Here is a 17,132-nt window from a genome sequence, read left to right on the forward strand (position 1 = left end):
GGTTAGGGGCAATCAGGAAGGCAGGCAGGCGAGCAGTTGAGATCCAGCAGTTGTGGATTGTGAGAGGGATGTCTGACTGCCCTTGAGGGGTCCCAGATTGGAGAGGGTGCAGGCTGGGTGCTGGGCTGAGGGACACCCCCCTCCCGTGCACGAATTTCGTGCACCAGGCCTCTAGTAGTCAATAATATTGTAATAAATATGTATGGTTCCAGTTGTGTACTGAAAATATTAGGGGCAACACTTTGTAGAGCATATGATTATCTAGCCATTATGCTGTACACTTGAAACTAATACAAAATAATATGAATATAAACTGTAAATGAAAAAAAATTTAAGGAAAAAGAGTGTCAATTGTGAATTATTTGAGAGTCATGAGATTTTAATAGTGCTATTTTGGAACCGCATGGAACTCACAGACAATTTTAGATACCAGAGTTTATTTTCTCTGTTACTAAAGTATCCCAACAGTGAAGGTGTCATAGGTACCCACAAAACATTAGTCTCACAATAAACTGTGAAAAAAATCTTAAACTTGTTTCAGTCCCAGAATTCGTGAATACAATTTTCAGTATCTAAGCTATCACAGCACCTTCATGCCACAATCTTCAGTATCTAAGTTATCACATCACCCTCATGCCACATTTATATCCACCTGTCTTATTACTTTCCTAACAACTCTAGGCCATGACATTATTTGTAGTTGATTTAAAAAAAAAAAAAAATGAGTGTCTACAGCAGACCACACTCTCCTTGGCTCAGATCTTATGTGTTGAGGCAGTGGTCGGCAAACTCATTAGTCAACAGAGCCAAACATCAACAGTACAACAATTGAAATTTCTTTTGAGAGCTGAAAACTGACTTCTGCGCATGGGCCACGAAATTTCAATCGCACTGTATATGCGCGCCCACATGTGGTTTTTTGTGGAAGAACCACACTCAAGGGGCCAAAGAGCCGCATGTGGCTCACGAGCCGCAGTTTGCCAACCACTGTGTTGAGGAGAAAGAGGTGGGTTCATACATGACTACTCACTAATGCCCATGGTTTACTTTTTATGCTTACCAATTCTAAGAATCTTTGCTCCAGGGCTTTATACTCCAAAGAGTTTTTATTAAACAGATCTTCTGAAAACATCATGTTAGTCACTCGAAGGCTGAAGAAAACCAGCAATGCTCCTGTGGTCTGGGTATGATTTGAGTCACCTCTTTTTGTGGGGCGAGCCACAATAGCCATCTTTGTAGAGTGAACATTTGTAGACATTTCCACATAACTATCAACCTTGCCATTTTCTTCTGGGATTAGCTCAGGCTGATAGTAATCTGTGCCTATCCGGTCCAGTTCTAATGAAATATCCTGTACACCCATAATTACTTCATCCTCCAGCAGGGTGGGGCTTGTGGTTGGAGGCAATTCGGTAGACTGTGTCATGGAAGCTTTCAACCAGAGCTTGTCAATACTCTCTGGTGCACTTGCCAATGTGTCTCCAGACAGTTTTCCTAGCGAAGAAGTTTTTGCCCAAACTACATCTGATTCTGGCAATATGGTCCACAAAGATTGCATATCTGGCTTCAGTGTTGAAATCTTGCTATCAAATTGTTCACGATTAAATGGCTCTGTTGTTTGTTCCATATCATCCTTCAGAAATGGTTCTACTTGATCTGGTTTACGAGTAGAATCAGAGATTGCTGTAGCTGTCAGTAGAGGAGGTGTATTGGTAACTGAGTAATAATCAATGTCAGGTACCTCTGATGTGTGCTTGGAGAGAATTAGAGGTGCAGATTGAGTTGTGGTCTCTGCAGAGATGGGCACAGTAGGTCCGTCAAGGGGCTCTTCCTCTGCAAAGTGTGTGGATCTATCAAAATGCCCATATTTTGAGTGCTCAATACTTCGGTCTGTGGGATCTATTTTGTCACCTACAACTAGTTTCTCATCTACACTCTCAATCGGCAAAAGTGAATCCTCATCTCCCAGCCATGATTTGGTCAGTGGTTCAATGCTCTTCTCTAATGAGGTACCGCTCCATGGCCAAGTAATCCCACTCACCTTTTCCCCAGACCCTGAACCTAAGCCACTCTCAAATATGAACTCTTTTTCCATGGATGTGTCTGGCAGCAAAGTGCTCACTTCTAATTGGCCTTTAACTTTGGAGGCCGAAGGGTCCAGGCCAGAAGGTGTAGTTACTTCCTGAGCAAGGAGATCTAATGTGACAGAGGAGACCAGATATGGTGAGGATGTCAAAGACACTGCAGAATCTTCCTTAGACGGTATTGTTTCTTCTGGTACAGGATGAGTTAATGTACTTGAGGGTAAACGATCACCTGAAAAAGAATCTTCTGACCCTTCGACTTTGGTTAATCCTGAAAACAAAGTTTTCCATTAATTAATCTACAGTGTTACTAAAATATATTCCCAGTCCTCCAAATAAAACCAGCTTTCTGTTTCTTCCCATTAGATTAGTAAGGACAGTTGCTGACTTTTACTTTGCTAGATCCAGCAAACAACAGGACAATATGATTATGTTTTGTGGTGTGGTACAATCACTCATGAATATACCTTTCCTTGAGAACAACAAGATATAGGCTATTGAAATAATTCATCTTTAAACACTTGATTTTGTTTTTACTCCATGGAAATAAAAAACTGCTGATAACCACGTTGACAATAAACACTGAATCTAGTGAAAACTTAGGGAGAGAATTCCCTAGGAAATGTTATCTTTACACTTCCATTTCCTTGTTATGTTTATTGTCCATCATCTTTCAGGTTCACTTAATGTTCAAAATCCTGGACTTGTTGTTTATATCTTTGTTCATCTTCCTTTTTCTCAAGTATACTCCAGGCCTGAGTCACATTGATTTCTCCTTTCCTTCACAACATCTAAATCATCTACTTGATTTCATTCCTTAATCTCTACTATAACTTCCTTAGTTCAGGTTCTCCCTCCCAAATGAAGCCTAACGCAAGCTAAAAATCTCTACAATTAGTCCTATTAAAAGCTACTGGGATAATCTTCTTTGATGCTCTTTGTTTACCACTCCAATATTCAAATAAGTAAAGTAGTTATCTAATAGTAATTTAATTATATATATTTAATGGGACTTTCAAAATATTAATTGATCCTTACCCCAGTCTACCAAGTTCATTTCCATTCCAACCAATTAAATATGATTGTTCCCTTTCTCACACAATTTTCCCAAGACATTTCCTCCTAATCCACACAAGCATGATTTTCTATTAACCCCAGTCTTTTCCTCTCCTCAAAACCCTGTCATCTACACAATAAAGTAAAGAAATATGAACAGGAAGTAGAATTTCTTACCGTCTTCTAATAAGTAAGATCCAGAAGTCCTTTCCTCAGAAGCCACAGGCAAGCCAGTCGGCAGCACTGCTGGGGTGACAGAATGAAGAGTCAAGCTGCTGACCTCTAAAACCTCTGGGGAAGAATGGAGGCCCACCTTCGAGGGAAAGTCTAATTTGGGTGTAGACACTAAATCACCCAAAGGTCTTTCCGACCAGAGTTCCCTGCCAGTGTCTGAGGGAGAACCAGAGCTGAAATCAGGTGGTGAGATACTGCTGGTGGTGGAGTCATCAGCTGAGGGCCATGCAGCTTGAAGGGTAATATCCTAGGGGGGAGAAAAAGGCTAAATCATATCATAGATAAAAAGAAACACATAAAAATGATTCTAAATACCACCTATCTATCCAAATTCCCAGGTTTCCTAGGGATAAGAAGGCAATGTAATATTGGGTGGAAGGGAGACAAACAGATCTGTAATCAAATCCCAATTCACCACTTACTAGTTGCAAAATCTAGAGAAAAACCATGTGTCTCTTGAATCTCACCTGGAAAGTGGGGATAGATAAGATAACATATTTAAAAGATTCCAAACAAAGTGAGTTTGTGGAAGAAAATATTATTTTTCTTGCTTTAGATAATTAATTCCTTTTCCTCTATCTTAGCTTAAATACTTTAAATTCATAGAAGTTACTACTATCTGTAATTTGTTGTCAAAGACCTAACACATTTCCTACAGCAGAAAAGAACAATTAGCAATGTTATTCATCATTCTGAGATATTTAATTAATTAAGGTCTTTGTTTTGATGAGAAATGCCACCACATCAACATGAGATCAGGTTACTTCAAACAAATCGTAACATCTGTGACATGGGATCACACTTACAAAATACAATTTTTCTCTTCCCGGTGACTTTTTACTAATGTAATACTAATCTTATATTCAAATTCAGCTCCAGGAATAGAAAAGTAGACAGAAACACAATCCCTGTTTAATCTTATGAAGATCCGTCTATGTAAAAAAGTTTACCAGTGATGCTGACAGGCACAATGGCCATGACACCTGGTGGGAGTTTCTATGTTTTCATCTGTGCTGGGTTATGAAGTGCCATATGCATAGAATTCATAAAATATTTACTGGGTGAAACATGAAAAATAGAAAAGAACAATCATTCTCTAAATAGCATTAAAATCACACGGAAATTTTTTATGTTTTTATTTATTTTTTTAGAGAGAGAAAGGGAGAGGGATACAGAGAAACATGGATGAGAGAGAGGCATCATCTATCAGCTGCCTCCTGCACACGTCCTACTGGGGATCAATCTCACAACCCTGGGCATGTGCCCTGACCGGGACCTCTTGGTTCTTGGGTTGACTCTCAACTACTGAGTCACACTGGCTGGGCACATGGAAATTTTTTAAAAACATCAATGCCCAGGCCCCACATTCCAGACATTCTAACTTAATTGAACTTGATAATTTTTAAAACTCCCAAGTAGAGAATATAGCCTGGCAGACACCCGCGAGCCTCAGAAGCTTTTTAAACAAAAGCACACAATTTTAAGGTGACTAACTACAGTTCAATCCATGGCCATTAAATGAAACAGAACCTACTGGTCTATGGAGAGATTCAACCCAATGTCAAGACCTAATTTGTCCTTTATGTTTTGCCTACATTATCTCCCCTTTTCTTTCCATCCAGGGTCTGTGTGAGGAATCTTTAGATCTCCCAATCACAAGGAAAGGAACATAGGCAAGAAATCACTTGGCATGTCCTAATTTAACCCTTCTTCCAGTGACAAATGAACTGGAGAGATAGCAACAGTAGATCATGGGGTCTATGTAGAGATACCCTCTGTTTCATCTACAATTTCTAAACTGAAAGCACTCTGTCAAGTAAACTAATTTTCTTTGTGGAAAGACACCATCACTTCCTACCTTGTCCATGCTACTTTAATTAGATCCTTTCTTAAGTGTGTCACCATGCTGGTTATTCTTTATTTGCCACCACCCTAGATCCTCTTCTCTGCTCTCTGCACTGGGAGGCTAACCCCCACTAACTTCATCATTCCTGCTCCCTCACCATCTGCCTTCTGTTTGAGTTTGCCCATTTAGAAGCACAAGCAGAAGATCAAAGGACAGGAAGAGTGAGACGTTGGGGTGTTTCTTCCCTGCTCCCCCCAAGCCTCAATACTGCGTCTCTAGCAGTAGCTGCATCCCTCCACAGTTGCAGCTCCAGCTCTCCCTGGGCTCTGGTAACAGCACTCCCCGCTCCCTTGCCCTATAATCAAGTGGCTGGTATTGGCTTCTCACTGTTAGCCTCTGCATATCTCAACATCCCTTTCTTTCTGCCTTAATCCCGCATGCACTACCATCTGGGTGACTCTGTAACTACTGAGACCCTGGCTGAGCCATGTTTTGTAGTCCAGTGCATTTTAAAAACCCATAAAATTTTGAATCATTTCCATCAAAAGGTGATTACAGTTGACCCTTGAACAACGTGGGCATTAGGGGCACTGACCCCACCTTCCCACATAGTGAAAAAGTCTGCATTTTTACTCCCCCAAAGCTTAACTACTAATAGGCTACTGTTGACCAGAAGCCTTACCGATAACATAAACAGTTGATTAACACATATTTTGTGACCCAGCAATTCCACTTCTGGGAATATATCTGAAGAAACCCAAAATACTAATTTGAAAGAATATATAAACCCCTATGATCATTGCAACATTATTCACAAAAGCCAAGATATGGAAGCAGCCCAAGTGTCCATCCAGTAGATGAGTGTAAACAAGCTGTGGCACATTTCCACAATGGAATACTACTGGGCTATAAAAAAGAAGGATCTCTTACCCTTTGTGACAGCATGGATGGACCTGGGGAACATTATGCTAAGTGAAATAAGCCAGTCAGAAAAAGACAAGTACCTTATGATTTCACTCATATGTGGTATCTAATGAACAAAATGAACTAGAAAGAAAAATAGATTGCAGGCTAACTGCTGTCAGGGGTGGAGGGACTGGCTGGGGTGGGAGAGGGGAAGGATTGAGCAAAAAAGAAAAAAAGAGAGAGGAAAAAAAACTCAAGGACAAGGACAACAGTGTGATGATTGCCAGGGAGGGGGGAAGGGCAAGAGGAGGTGGAAAGGGGTATAGGGTAGATAAATGGCAAAGGAAGGAGACCTGACTTGGGGTGGTAAATACACAATACAGTGTACAGATTGTGTTGTTTAATTGTGTACTTGAAACCTGTATAATTTTGTTAACCAGTGCCACCCCAATAAATTCAATAAAAAGGAAAATAAATAAAAATAAATCTTAAAAAAATGAAGATAATAGCTGAGAACTTCCAAAATCTACAGAGAGATTTGACCATCTAAGTTCACAAAGCTCATAGGACCCAAGATAAATTCAATTTTAAACTATCTTCTCTAAGGCACTGCCAAAATCAAAAAACAAAAGAATCATAAAAACAGCAAGAGAAAAATAGCTTATAAGGTATAAGGGCTATCAATGGATTTCTCAGCAGAAACCATATGAGGCAGGAGAGAGTAGGATATATTCAAATTGCTGGGGGGAAAAGATGTGCCAACCAAGAATACTTGATCCAGCAAAATTGTCTTTCAGACATAAAGGAGAGATAAAGATATTCCCAGACAAAGAAAATCTGAGGGAGTTCATCACCTCTAGATCTGCCTTACAAGAAATTCTAAAATGAGTTCTTGAACCTGCAATGAAAAGATGCTAATAAGTAACATAAAAATATACAACATAGCCCTGGCTATGAAAAGAGGCTAATAAGTATATAAAAATATACAACATAGCCGGTGTGTTCAGTGGTTAGAGCATCGGCCCATACACCAAAGGATTCCCTATCAAGGACACATACCTGGGTTGCAGGTTCCATCCCTGGCCCATTCAGGGGGCATGTGGGAGGCAACCAATCAATGTGTGTCTCACATTGCTATCCCTCTTTCTCTCCCTCCCTCCTTCCTTTCCTTCCTTCCAGTCTCTCTAAAAGTCAATGGAAAAAAATATTCTCTAGTGATAATTAACAAAAAAACAAAAGAGAAAGAAAGAAAGAAAAAGAAAGAAAGAAAGAAAGAAAGAAAGAAAGAAAGAAAGAAAGAAAGAAAGAAAGAAAGAAGGAAAATATGCAACATACTGGTAAAGGTAAGTATATAGTCATCCTATCTAATAAAAGAGTAATATGCAAATTGACTATACCTCTGCTATACCCACAAGCCACGCCCAGCAGCCAATCAGGAGCAAGTATGCAAATTAACCCAACCAAGATGGCTGCAGCCACAGAGCAAGCAGGAGGCTTGGGTTTCCCCGGCAACGGAGGAAGCCAAGCTTTCCACCTGTCCTGGCCTGCCTTGGCCTCCACTTAAGGCTACAAAGTTTCAATTATAGAAGATAAATAAATCCCAACAAAAATGGCTGCAGCCACTTTCAATTATAGAAGATAAATAAATCCCAGATACCAGGGCCTCCACTTGGGTCGCGGGGGGGGGGGGGGGGGGGGGGGCATGGCCGGCCTGCAAACCACCACAGGCCTCTCGCCCAGGCCGCCCCACGCCCCAAGGGAACCCCCACCCTGATCCGGGACACCCTTCAGGGCAAACCAGCCAGCCCCCACCTGTGTACCAGGCCTCTATTCTATCTAGTCCTATCTAATAAAAGAATAACATGCAAATTGACCGTCACTCCAACACACAAGATGGCTGCCCCCATGTGGTCAAAGATGACTGACCCCATGTGGACACAAGATGGCCACCACAAGATGGCCAGCAGGGGAGGACAGCTGGGAGGGACCAGGCCTGCAAGGGAGGGCAGTTGGAGGCGATCAAGCCTGCAGGGGAGGGCAGTTAGGGGTGACCAGGCCGGCAGAGGAGGGAAGTTGGGGGAGACCTGGCCTGCAGGAGAGAGCAGTTGAGGAGGACCAGGCCTGCAGGGGAGGGCAGTTAGGGGTGACCAGGCCTGCAGGGGAGGGCAGTTAGGGGTGACCAGGCCTGTAGGGGAGGGCAGTTAGGGGCAAACAGGTTGGCAGGGGAGCAGTTAGGAATCAATCAGGCTGGCAGGGGAGTGGTTAGGGGGTGATCAGGCTGGCAGGCAGAAGCGGTTAGGGGCAATCAGGAAGGCAGGCAGGCGAGCAGTTGGGAGCCAGCAGTCCTGGATTGTGAGAAGGATGTCTGACTGCCCTCGAGGGGTCCCAGATTGGAGAGGGTGCAGGCTGGGCTGAGGGACACACACCCCCATGCACGGATTTCTTGCACCAGGCCTCTAGTGTGTAATATTGTGTGCTAACCACTTAACTTTAGTAAAAAGGATACACAATATAAAAAGAGGTAAATTGTGCCTTGGCCAGGTGGCTCAGTTGATTCGAGCATCATCCTGTACACCAAAATGTTGTGGGTCACATACAGGAGGGAACCAATCAATGTTTCTCATCTCTCTCTCTCTCTCTCTCTCTCTCTCTCTCTCTCTCTCTCTCCTCTCCCTCTCCCTCTCCCTCTTCCACTCCCTCTCCCTCTCCCTCTTCCTCTCCCTCTCCCTTCCTTTCTCTCTCAAAATAAATCAATTTTAAAAATATCCTTGAGTGAGGACTCAAAAAAAGAGGTAAAATGTGACATCAAAAGTATAAAGGTGGGGGAGAGTAAAAAAGTAAACTTTTTGTAGACTTTTGTAGTATAACCTGTTTTATGTAAGCTTCATGGTAACCACAAATCACAATACATAAAAGATAAAGAGAAAAAAATCAAAGCTTACAGAAATTTATCAATTTACAATGGAAGACACCAGCAGAACAAGAAAGGAACAAAGAAACTATAAAACAGCCAGAAAACAATATGATGACATTAGTACATTCTATACTATTAATCTTACTCCAAATGTAAATGGATTAAATTATTTAGTCAAAAGGCAAAGACTGTTTGGGTGGATGCTTTTTAAAGACCCAACTATATGTTGCCTACAAGAGACTTACTTCAGCTTTAAGGATATACATAGGCTCAAAGTGAGCGATAAGGTGCACATCAAAGTGCACACCAAAAAAAGAACAGGGATGCCTATTCTTATATCAGCCAAAATAAACTTTAATTCAAAAACTATAACAAGAGACAAAGAGGCAATTTTATAATGATAAGAGGGTCAATTTATCAAGAAGATGTAGCAATCATAAATATTGTAGCACTTCAATATATTAAGCAACTATTTGCAGACCTGAAAGGATAAACAGACAATACAATAATATTAGGGACTTTAATGCCTCACTTTCAACAATGGATAGATCATCCAGAGAGAAAGTCAATAAGGAAATTTGGGACTTGAACTATACTTTAGAGTAGACCAAATAAAGCAAACAAACATACATACTGCATTCCACCCAACAGCACCAGAATATACTTTTTTTTTCTTTTTCTTTTTTTGAGGAAGATTAGATCACTATTTTATTATAAGCTCAATTGGCACAATATTCACTGAAGATACATTTCACTTTTAAAAATCTATAAATAGAAAAATACATTGACTCACACAAATACAGCACTTCAAAAACAAATTTAAAGAAAGGATTACCAAAGACAATACTGGTTACTTATTTCAATAATTAAAGATGGTTCATGTATGTATACATGTTTGATTGTATATTATGTATAAGGCCAATGGAATCTGTAGCTAATTGTTCATTTGGTTCTTAAAAAATGCAAACATACAATATTAACCTCTTTTTAAATACACAAGTAGACCACATAAAATGCTCCCTGTTATGTAGATGCAAAAATATTATTAACTCCACTGACATCGTATGGCAACTTTAGAAGGCACTGCTTATGATTATGACTCTGCCCTTGAAGTCTCTGAATCTTTTCCCACTAGAATATACAACTCAAATGCATAGGACACAATTATTTCTTTAGGATTTAAAAGAAGTTTTCATTTTAAGGACAGAAATAAATAACATCTTAGTAGCTGCAGCTAAGTTTTTAAGGGAGTTGTGGAAAGGTAATGGAAAAAAAAAAAACAGGATAGGTACTCAATAAAAAGCTATCTATATATATAAAAGCTCAGCGACCTGAACCGCAGAATGACCAGAATGACCGGTGGCTATGACGCACGCCAACCAGCCAGACCCGGGCTCCAATCAGCCCCCATCCCTGGTCGGCCCAGCCCCTGATCAGCCCCCAGCTGGCCAACCTCCTGCTACCCCTCACCCTCACCAGCCCAGCCCAATGGGCCCCCATCGGGGCAAGCTGGCCAGACCCAACTCCTGCACGAATTCATGCACCGGGCCTCTAGTTTGAAAATAATCATGTAAAAGCAATTACTTTCCATAAAAGTTGTATTTTTCTAATTACACTTCTGGCAAACATTTGCCACTGTGAAATATATTTATTTTTATTCTTTATTTAAATTATAATGTATTTTTTTCCTAAATAGCTATTAAGCTTTTTGGAAATTTTAATCTATTTAAACCACTTTAATAAGAAGAATTTTCTCCTTTAACCTTATAAACTGCCAAGAATATTCATTCTTAAGTGCACATGGAACATTCTCTAGAATAGAGCATATGTTAGGTCATAGCAAATTTTAAAGTCTAAGCAAATTTTAAAAAGTTGAAATCATACCAAGTATCTTCTCCAACCACATTGGCATGAAACTAGAAATTAGTAACAGGAGGAAAACAGGAAAATTCACCAATATATGGGAATTAAACAACACATTCTTAAACAACCAAGGAAGCAAAAAAGAAATCAAAGGGAATTTTAAACATCATGAAACAAACAGAAAAAAATAGAAACACAAGATAGTAAAACGTATGGGATGCATCAAAAGCAATTCTAGGAGAGAAGTATAGTAATAAATGTCTACTATAAGAAAAAAGGAAGATATCAAATAAACAATTAACTTTATACCTTCAGGAACTAGAAAAAGAAGAACTAACTAAGCCCAAAGTTAGCAGAAAGAAAAATATATCAAAGAGCAGAGCAGAAAAGTAATAGAAACGAAGAGCCAGTCTTTTGGAAAAATAAATTAAATAAATAAATAAATAAATAAATAAATAAATAAATAAATAATTGAAAGATCTTAACTAGACTCAAAAAGAAAAGACTCAAGTTAATAAAATGAAAAAATGAAAAAGGAGACATTGCTACTAATACCACAGTTATACAGAGGATCATAACAGACTACTATAAACAAACATATGCCAATAAATTGGTGAACCCTTAAGAAACATAAATTCCTAGACACATACAACATATCAAGACCGAATTATAAAGAATTAGAAAATATAGCCCTAGCTGGTTTGGCTCAGTGGATAGAGCGTTGGTCTGCAGACTGAAGTGTCCCAGATTCTATTCCAGTCAAGGGCACATGCCCGGGTTGCGTGCTCGATCCCCAGTAGGGAGGATGCAGGAGGCAGCTGATCAATGATTCTCTCTCATCATTGATGTTTCTCTCTCCCTTCCTCTCTGAAATCAATAAAAATATATATATTTAAAAATTTTAATAAGTAAATAAGCAATTGGGCTGGTTTACCACTGAATGCAGGCCCTTTGTAAAAAAAAATAAGATAAACAGAAAATAGAAACAGACCAATTACTAGTAAAGAGTTTAAATCAATAACAAAACAAAGGAAAGCCCAGAACCAGAGGTTTCACCAGTGAACTCTACCAAATATTTAAAGAAGAATTAATGTCAATCCTTCTTAAACTCTCCCCAAAAAATTGAATAGGAGATGATACTCCCAAACTCATTTTACAAAGCCAGCATTACCCTGATAAAAAAAAAAAAAACATACAAAGACACTACAAGAAAAGAAAACTATAAGCCAATATACATAGAACAACAAAAATGTATTTATCATATATACTATCTATAATAATAAAAGTGTAATATGCTAATTAGACGAGACAAAGCCACGGCTGCGGGGCCAAGGCAGAGGTGATTAGGGGTGATCAGGCAAGCAGGCAAGTGGTTAAGGGCAATCAGGCAGGCAGGCCAGCAGTTAGGGGCATCAGGCAGGCAGAGTGGTTAGGGATGTAGGGGCAATCAGGCAGGCAGGCAGGTGAGCGGTTAGGAGCCAGTGGTCCCGGATTGCGAGAGGGATGGGGGGGACATCCTCCGAGGGGTCCCAGATTGCGAGAGGGTGCAGGCCGTGCTGAGGGACCCCCCCCTCGCTTCCCCCCACCCCCTCCCGCACGTATTTCATGCACCAGGCCTCTAGTACATTATAATAAAAATAATAAATGTGATATACCACATTAGTAGGATGAAAGATAAAAGATTATATGATCATCTCAATATATGCTGAAAAAGCATTTGACAAAGTGAAAAATCCTTTCATGATAAGAAAAACTCTCAACAAACTTGTCAAATTGTATGTACAAACTTATAGTTACAAGATGAGTAAGTTCTGGGTATCCAATGTACAACATGGTGACTATAGTTATGTGTTATATACTTGAAATTTGCCTAGAGAGTAAATCTTAAATGTTCTCACCCCCCAAAAAAAGAAAGTAATTATGTGATGGAGGGGTAAACTAACCCTATTGTGGTAAGCATTTCACAATAAACATCAAATCTTCACACTGTCACCTTAAATTTATACAATATCATGTATTGACTATATCTCAATAAAGCTGGCGGGTGGGAGGATGACCAGATGGAGAGAGTAAGAATTCAATTTCTGATAAATACAAAGACAACAATTGAAGTCCACAGTGTGGAAAAAAAACAAAATACAGTAGGTCCTTGGGTTACGTCGGAGATTTGTTCCTATGGCACGACGTAATGCGATTGTCAACGTAAGTCGGAACCCACCTACGTAAGCACCTATGTCACTCACATGGAGCACATACACAGCAGTAATGAAGTGAAACAGTAAAAAAAATTTTAAAGATAACAATTTCTGACCTTTACTTGTGGTAAATAAATAATAAAAAACATAAAGCACATATGTACATACGTCGAAATGATGGAACTTTTTTTATATAAATAAATGGGAGATGGCGACGTAACCACGAAATGACGTACGTGGAGTCCGACGTAACCCGAGGGCTGCCTGTAAGTAGCAATACCAGCTTTTCTCTTGCGAGAGGCTCAGGTACTTTATACTCTAGTAACGCCATCCTTTGGTTTATAAACACCTTACTAGTATGTTGGAAAGGGGGCCTGAGCATGTACATATGCATGAACATAAATTACCAAGTTTTATACTAGGAGGATTCTTAAGAATCATATACAGGCAGTCCTCAGGTTACATCGGACTCGACGTACGTCATTTCGTGGTTACGTTGCCATCTCCCATTTATTTATTTAAAAAAAAAAAACTTCTGTCATTTCAACGTATGTACACATGAGCTTTATGATTTTTATTATTTATTTACCACAAGTAAAGATCAGGAATTATATTTCTTTTAAATTTTTTTTTTTTTTTTTTTTTTTTTTTTTTTTTTTTTTTACTGTTTCACTTCATTTCTGCTGTGTATGTGCTCCATGTGAATGAGTAGGTGCTTATGTAGGTGGGCTCTGACTTGCGGTGAAAATCGTGTTGCTTGCGCCGTAGGAACGGATCTCCGACGTAACCCGAGGACTGCCTGTAGTCCATCCTTGCCTATTAAAGATAAGGAACTGAGCTTCATAAAAGTGAAACGCCTATGGTCACAAAAAAATAGAGAAAAAGTCAGAACTAGATTGTGAGTTTCTAGAGGTCTCAATCCCAGTGCTTTGCCCACTGTATCTGACTATTCACTGAGAGATATGTATATACAAGTGCATCTACCCAGATGGCGAAAGGATTCCCAGAGGAGGAACTAGAACCCACTGGCTGGGCAGTTCACTCTCATTCCAGCTGGAACATGTGCACAGGTGAACACGGGGTGGGGAGAGACCATTTTTAATATTTAATTGTCTGCTATGTTGAACATGGAGACTGTATAAAAGAAAAGTTTTTCCTTCCCCCATTTCTTCTTCTGGTATCTAAAGCCATATATGCATTCAGGGAAAAGTAAAAAGGCCATTTGCTCAATACCAAGTTCTGTTTCTCAAAAAAGTAGTTATGATGATGAGAGTCATACCATACCAGGGAATTCACTTTTTCTCCTCTTAATTATCTAAAATCACATCTAGAGATCTTGGGAAACAGAGCTGCCTGAGACTCGGATCCTGGCTTCTGACACAAACCAGGACCCTGCAGCCACTGGGGACAGAGAACTGCTATCACAGCTTCAGACCAACAAACAACAAGAATCCAGACTTCCCCGCAGATTTCCGTGAGTCAAAGAGCCTATCCCCCTCCCCGCAGGCGCACGGATAGCACCATAGTAACTGATAGACCCGCCCCTCCCCCAAGCTGCTGAGCGCCCACGGGCGCGCGGAAAGCGCCATAGTAACTGATAGACACGCCCCTCGCGCAAGCTGCCGAGCTTTGCGCAGGGACGCTCCCCTGTAGGGAATTTGAATTTGGGGCGCAGAAGCATCTCCCTGTAGGGGAAATCTGTCAGTGCGCACAGAGGGCTCCCCTTCAGAAAATTTGGGGAAATTTGGCTTGCGGGTCACAGCTCCCCCTTCGGGGATTCTTAGAGCGTGCACAGAGGGGTTTCCCTTTGGGGAATTTGGCGCGCAGGACGGACTACGCCCCCCTTCCGGGACTCTGGGAGAGTTCACAGAGCCAGCTCACCTTCAGGATTTTAAGAATGTGCGCTCTAGCCGGTTTGGCTCAGTAGAGAGAGCACACACAGGACGCAGCTCCACTTCAGGGAATTTGGCACGCCGGACACAGCTGCCTGGGATCCCTGACTCACAGCGCATTCACACTAAGAGCCAGCGACCCCAATTGTTGGTGCATGCACACACAGGGACCCTGATTCTCAACGAGAAACCGCACAAGGCAACAGAGACTTTGACACTCGGGTCTTGGTGCAGACACAGGGAAACTCTTGACTCCTGGCACATGCTAAGGATCTCATTTTCGGCACATACCAACAGTGTGGTGCAGACAGGGCCCCTGATTCTAAGTGTGCACACGAGACCACACGGAACACTGGGGACACTAACCCTGGGCAAGTCTGGTTCCCGCCAACCAAAGGCAGCCACACGTCCTAGTGTCAGAGTACTTCAGTGAAACTCGGGTGGAGCGAAGTCCCCACAGCACACGGCCCAGGTCCACGCAAACGGAAGCTTGAGCTTTCTGGTAATAGCCAGAATGGGGAAACGAAATAACTCACAGAGGAAAGAAAATTTGGAGTAGCCAAGAAAGGAAATTAGTGAAACTGAAGCTTGCAACATGACCGAAAAGGAGTTCAGAGTAATGGTCGTGGAATTTATACATCGGATGGATGAGAAAATCAACAACTTATGCAAGAATCAGGAAGAAATGAAAAGTGATATAGCTACAATCAAAAACACCATGGAAAGTTTCAACAGTAGACTACAAGAAGCAGAGGACCGAATTAGTGAGTTAGAAGATCAGGTACAGAAACAAGCTCAATCTGAACAGCAATTGGAGAAAAAAATTAAAAAGCAGGAGGAAAGCCTAAGGGAGCTTCGGGACAACATGAAACGAAGTAACATGCGTATAATAGGGCTGCCAGAAGGACAAGAAGAGCAGCAGGGATTAGAAAATCTATTTGAAGAAATAATGACAGAAAACTTCCCAGATATGGGAAAGATAAAAGTTACGCAAGTACAGAGAGTCCCAAGCAGGATCAATCCCAAAAGACCCACAACAAGACATGTCATAATTTCAATGGCAAATATAAATGATAAAGAGAGAATCCTAAAGGCGGCAAGAGAGAGACAGAGAGTTACCTACAAAGGAACACCCATCAGATTGTCAAATGATTACTCAACAGAAACACAACAAGCTAGAAGTGAATGGAAGGAGGTATACAAAGTGTTGCAAAGCAAAGGACTGAATCCAAGAATACTATATCCAGCAAGACTATCAATCAAAATTGAAGGGGAAATCAGGAGCTTTGCAGACAAAAAAAGCCTCAGGGAGTTTATCACCACCAAACCAGCAATGCAAGAATTGCTAAAGGGAATACTGTAAAAAGAAGAAATAAACAGGTAAGAAGGAATACAGACACAAAAATAGATATGACTACAAAGAAATACCTTTCAGTAATAACTTTAAATGTAAACGGACTAAATGCTCCAATCAAAAGACATCGAGTAGCTGAATGGATAAAAAAACACGACCCATATATATGCTGCCTACAAGAGACCCACCTCAGAACAAGAGACTCACACAGATTGAAAGTGAAGGGATGGAAAAATATCTTTCAGGCAAATGGAAATGAAAAAAAAGCTGGGGTAGCAATACTTATATCTGACAAAATAGACCTCAAAGTAAATGCCATAACAAGAGATAAGGAAGGCCACTTCATAATACTAAAGGGAGAAATCCAACAAGAAGAAATAATTCTGGTAAACATATACGCTCCCAATATAGGAGCACCCAAATACATAAAAAAACTCCTGGAGGATATCAAGGGAGAGATTAATAGCAATACAATCATAGTAGGAGACTTTAATACCCCACTATCACCACTGGACAAATCCTCTAAACAAAAAATCAGCAAAGAAACAGCAATCCTAAATGACTCACTAGACCAGATGGAATTAATTGACATCTTCAGAACATTTCACCCCAAAGCCACAGAATATACATTCTTCTCAAGTGCACATGGGTCATTTTCAAAGATAGACCATATGCTGGGTCACAGGCAAAGTCTCTTCAAATTCAAGAACATAGAAATTATATCAAGCATCTTCTCAGATCACAGTGGCATAAAACTGGAAATCAACTACAATAAATACAATCCAAAG

The 17,132-nt window shown here is 40.5% G+C and overlaps 1 protein-coding gene across 1 annotated transcript in view; it reads right to left on the reverse strand.

The window, feature by feature from the left end:
- Positions 1 to 17,132, reverse strand: part of IMPG2 (interphotoreceptor matrix proteoglycan 2) — an 89,286-nt gene that overhangs the window by 13,396 nt on the left and 58,758 nt on the right. Inside the window, exons 13-14 of the mRNA XM_079767441.1 lie at positions 3,318 to 3,621; positions 1,061 to 2,355 (exon numbers count right to left, since the gene is read on the reverse strand). Coding sequence (XP_079623567.1) covers positions 1,061 to 2,355; positions 3,318 to 3,621 — 1,599 coding nt within the window. The remainder of the gene's footprint in view (positions 1 to 1,060; positions 2,356 to 3,317; positions 3,622 to 17,132) is intronic.

This window comes from Cnephaeus nilssonii (genome assembly GCF_951640355.1).
Source record: "Cnephaeus nilssonii genome assembly, chromosome: 3".
In the NCBI taxonomy this organism is placed as follows: Eukaryota; Metazoa; Chordata; class Mammalia; order Chiroptera; family Vespertilionidae; genus Cnephaeus; species Cnephaeus nilssonii.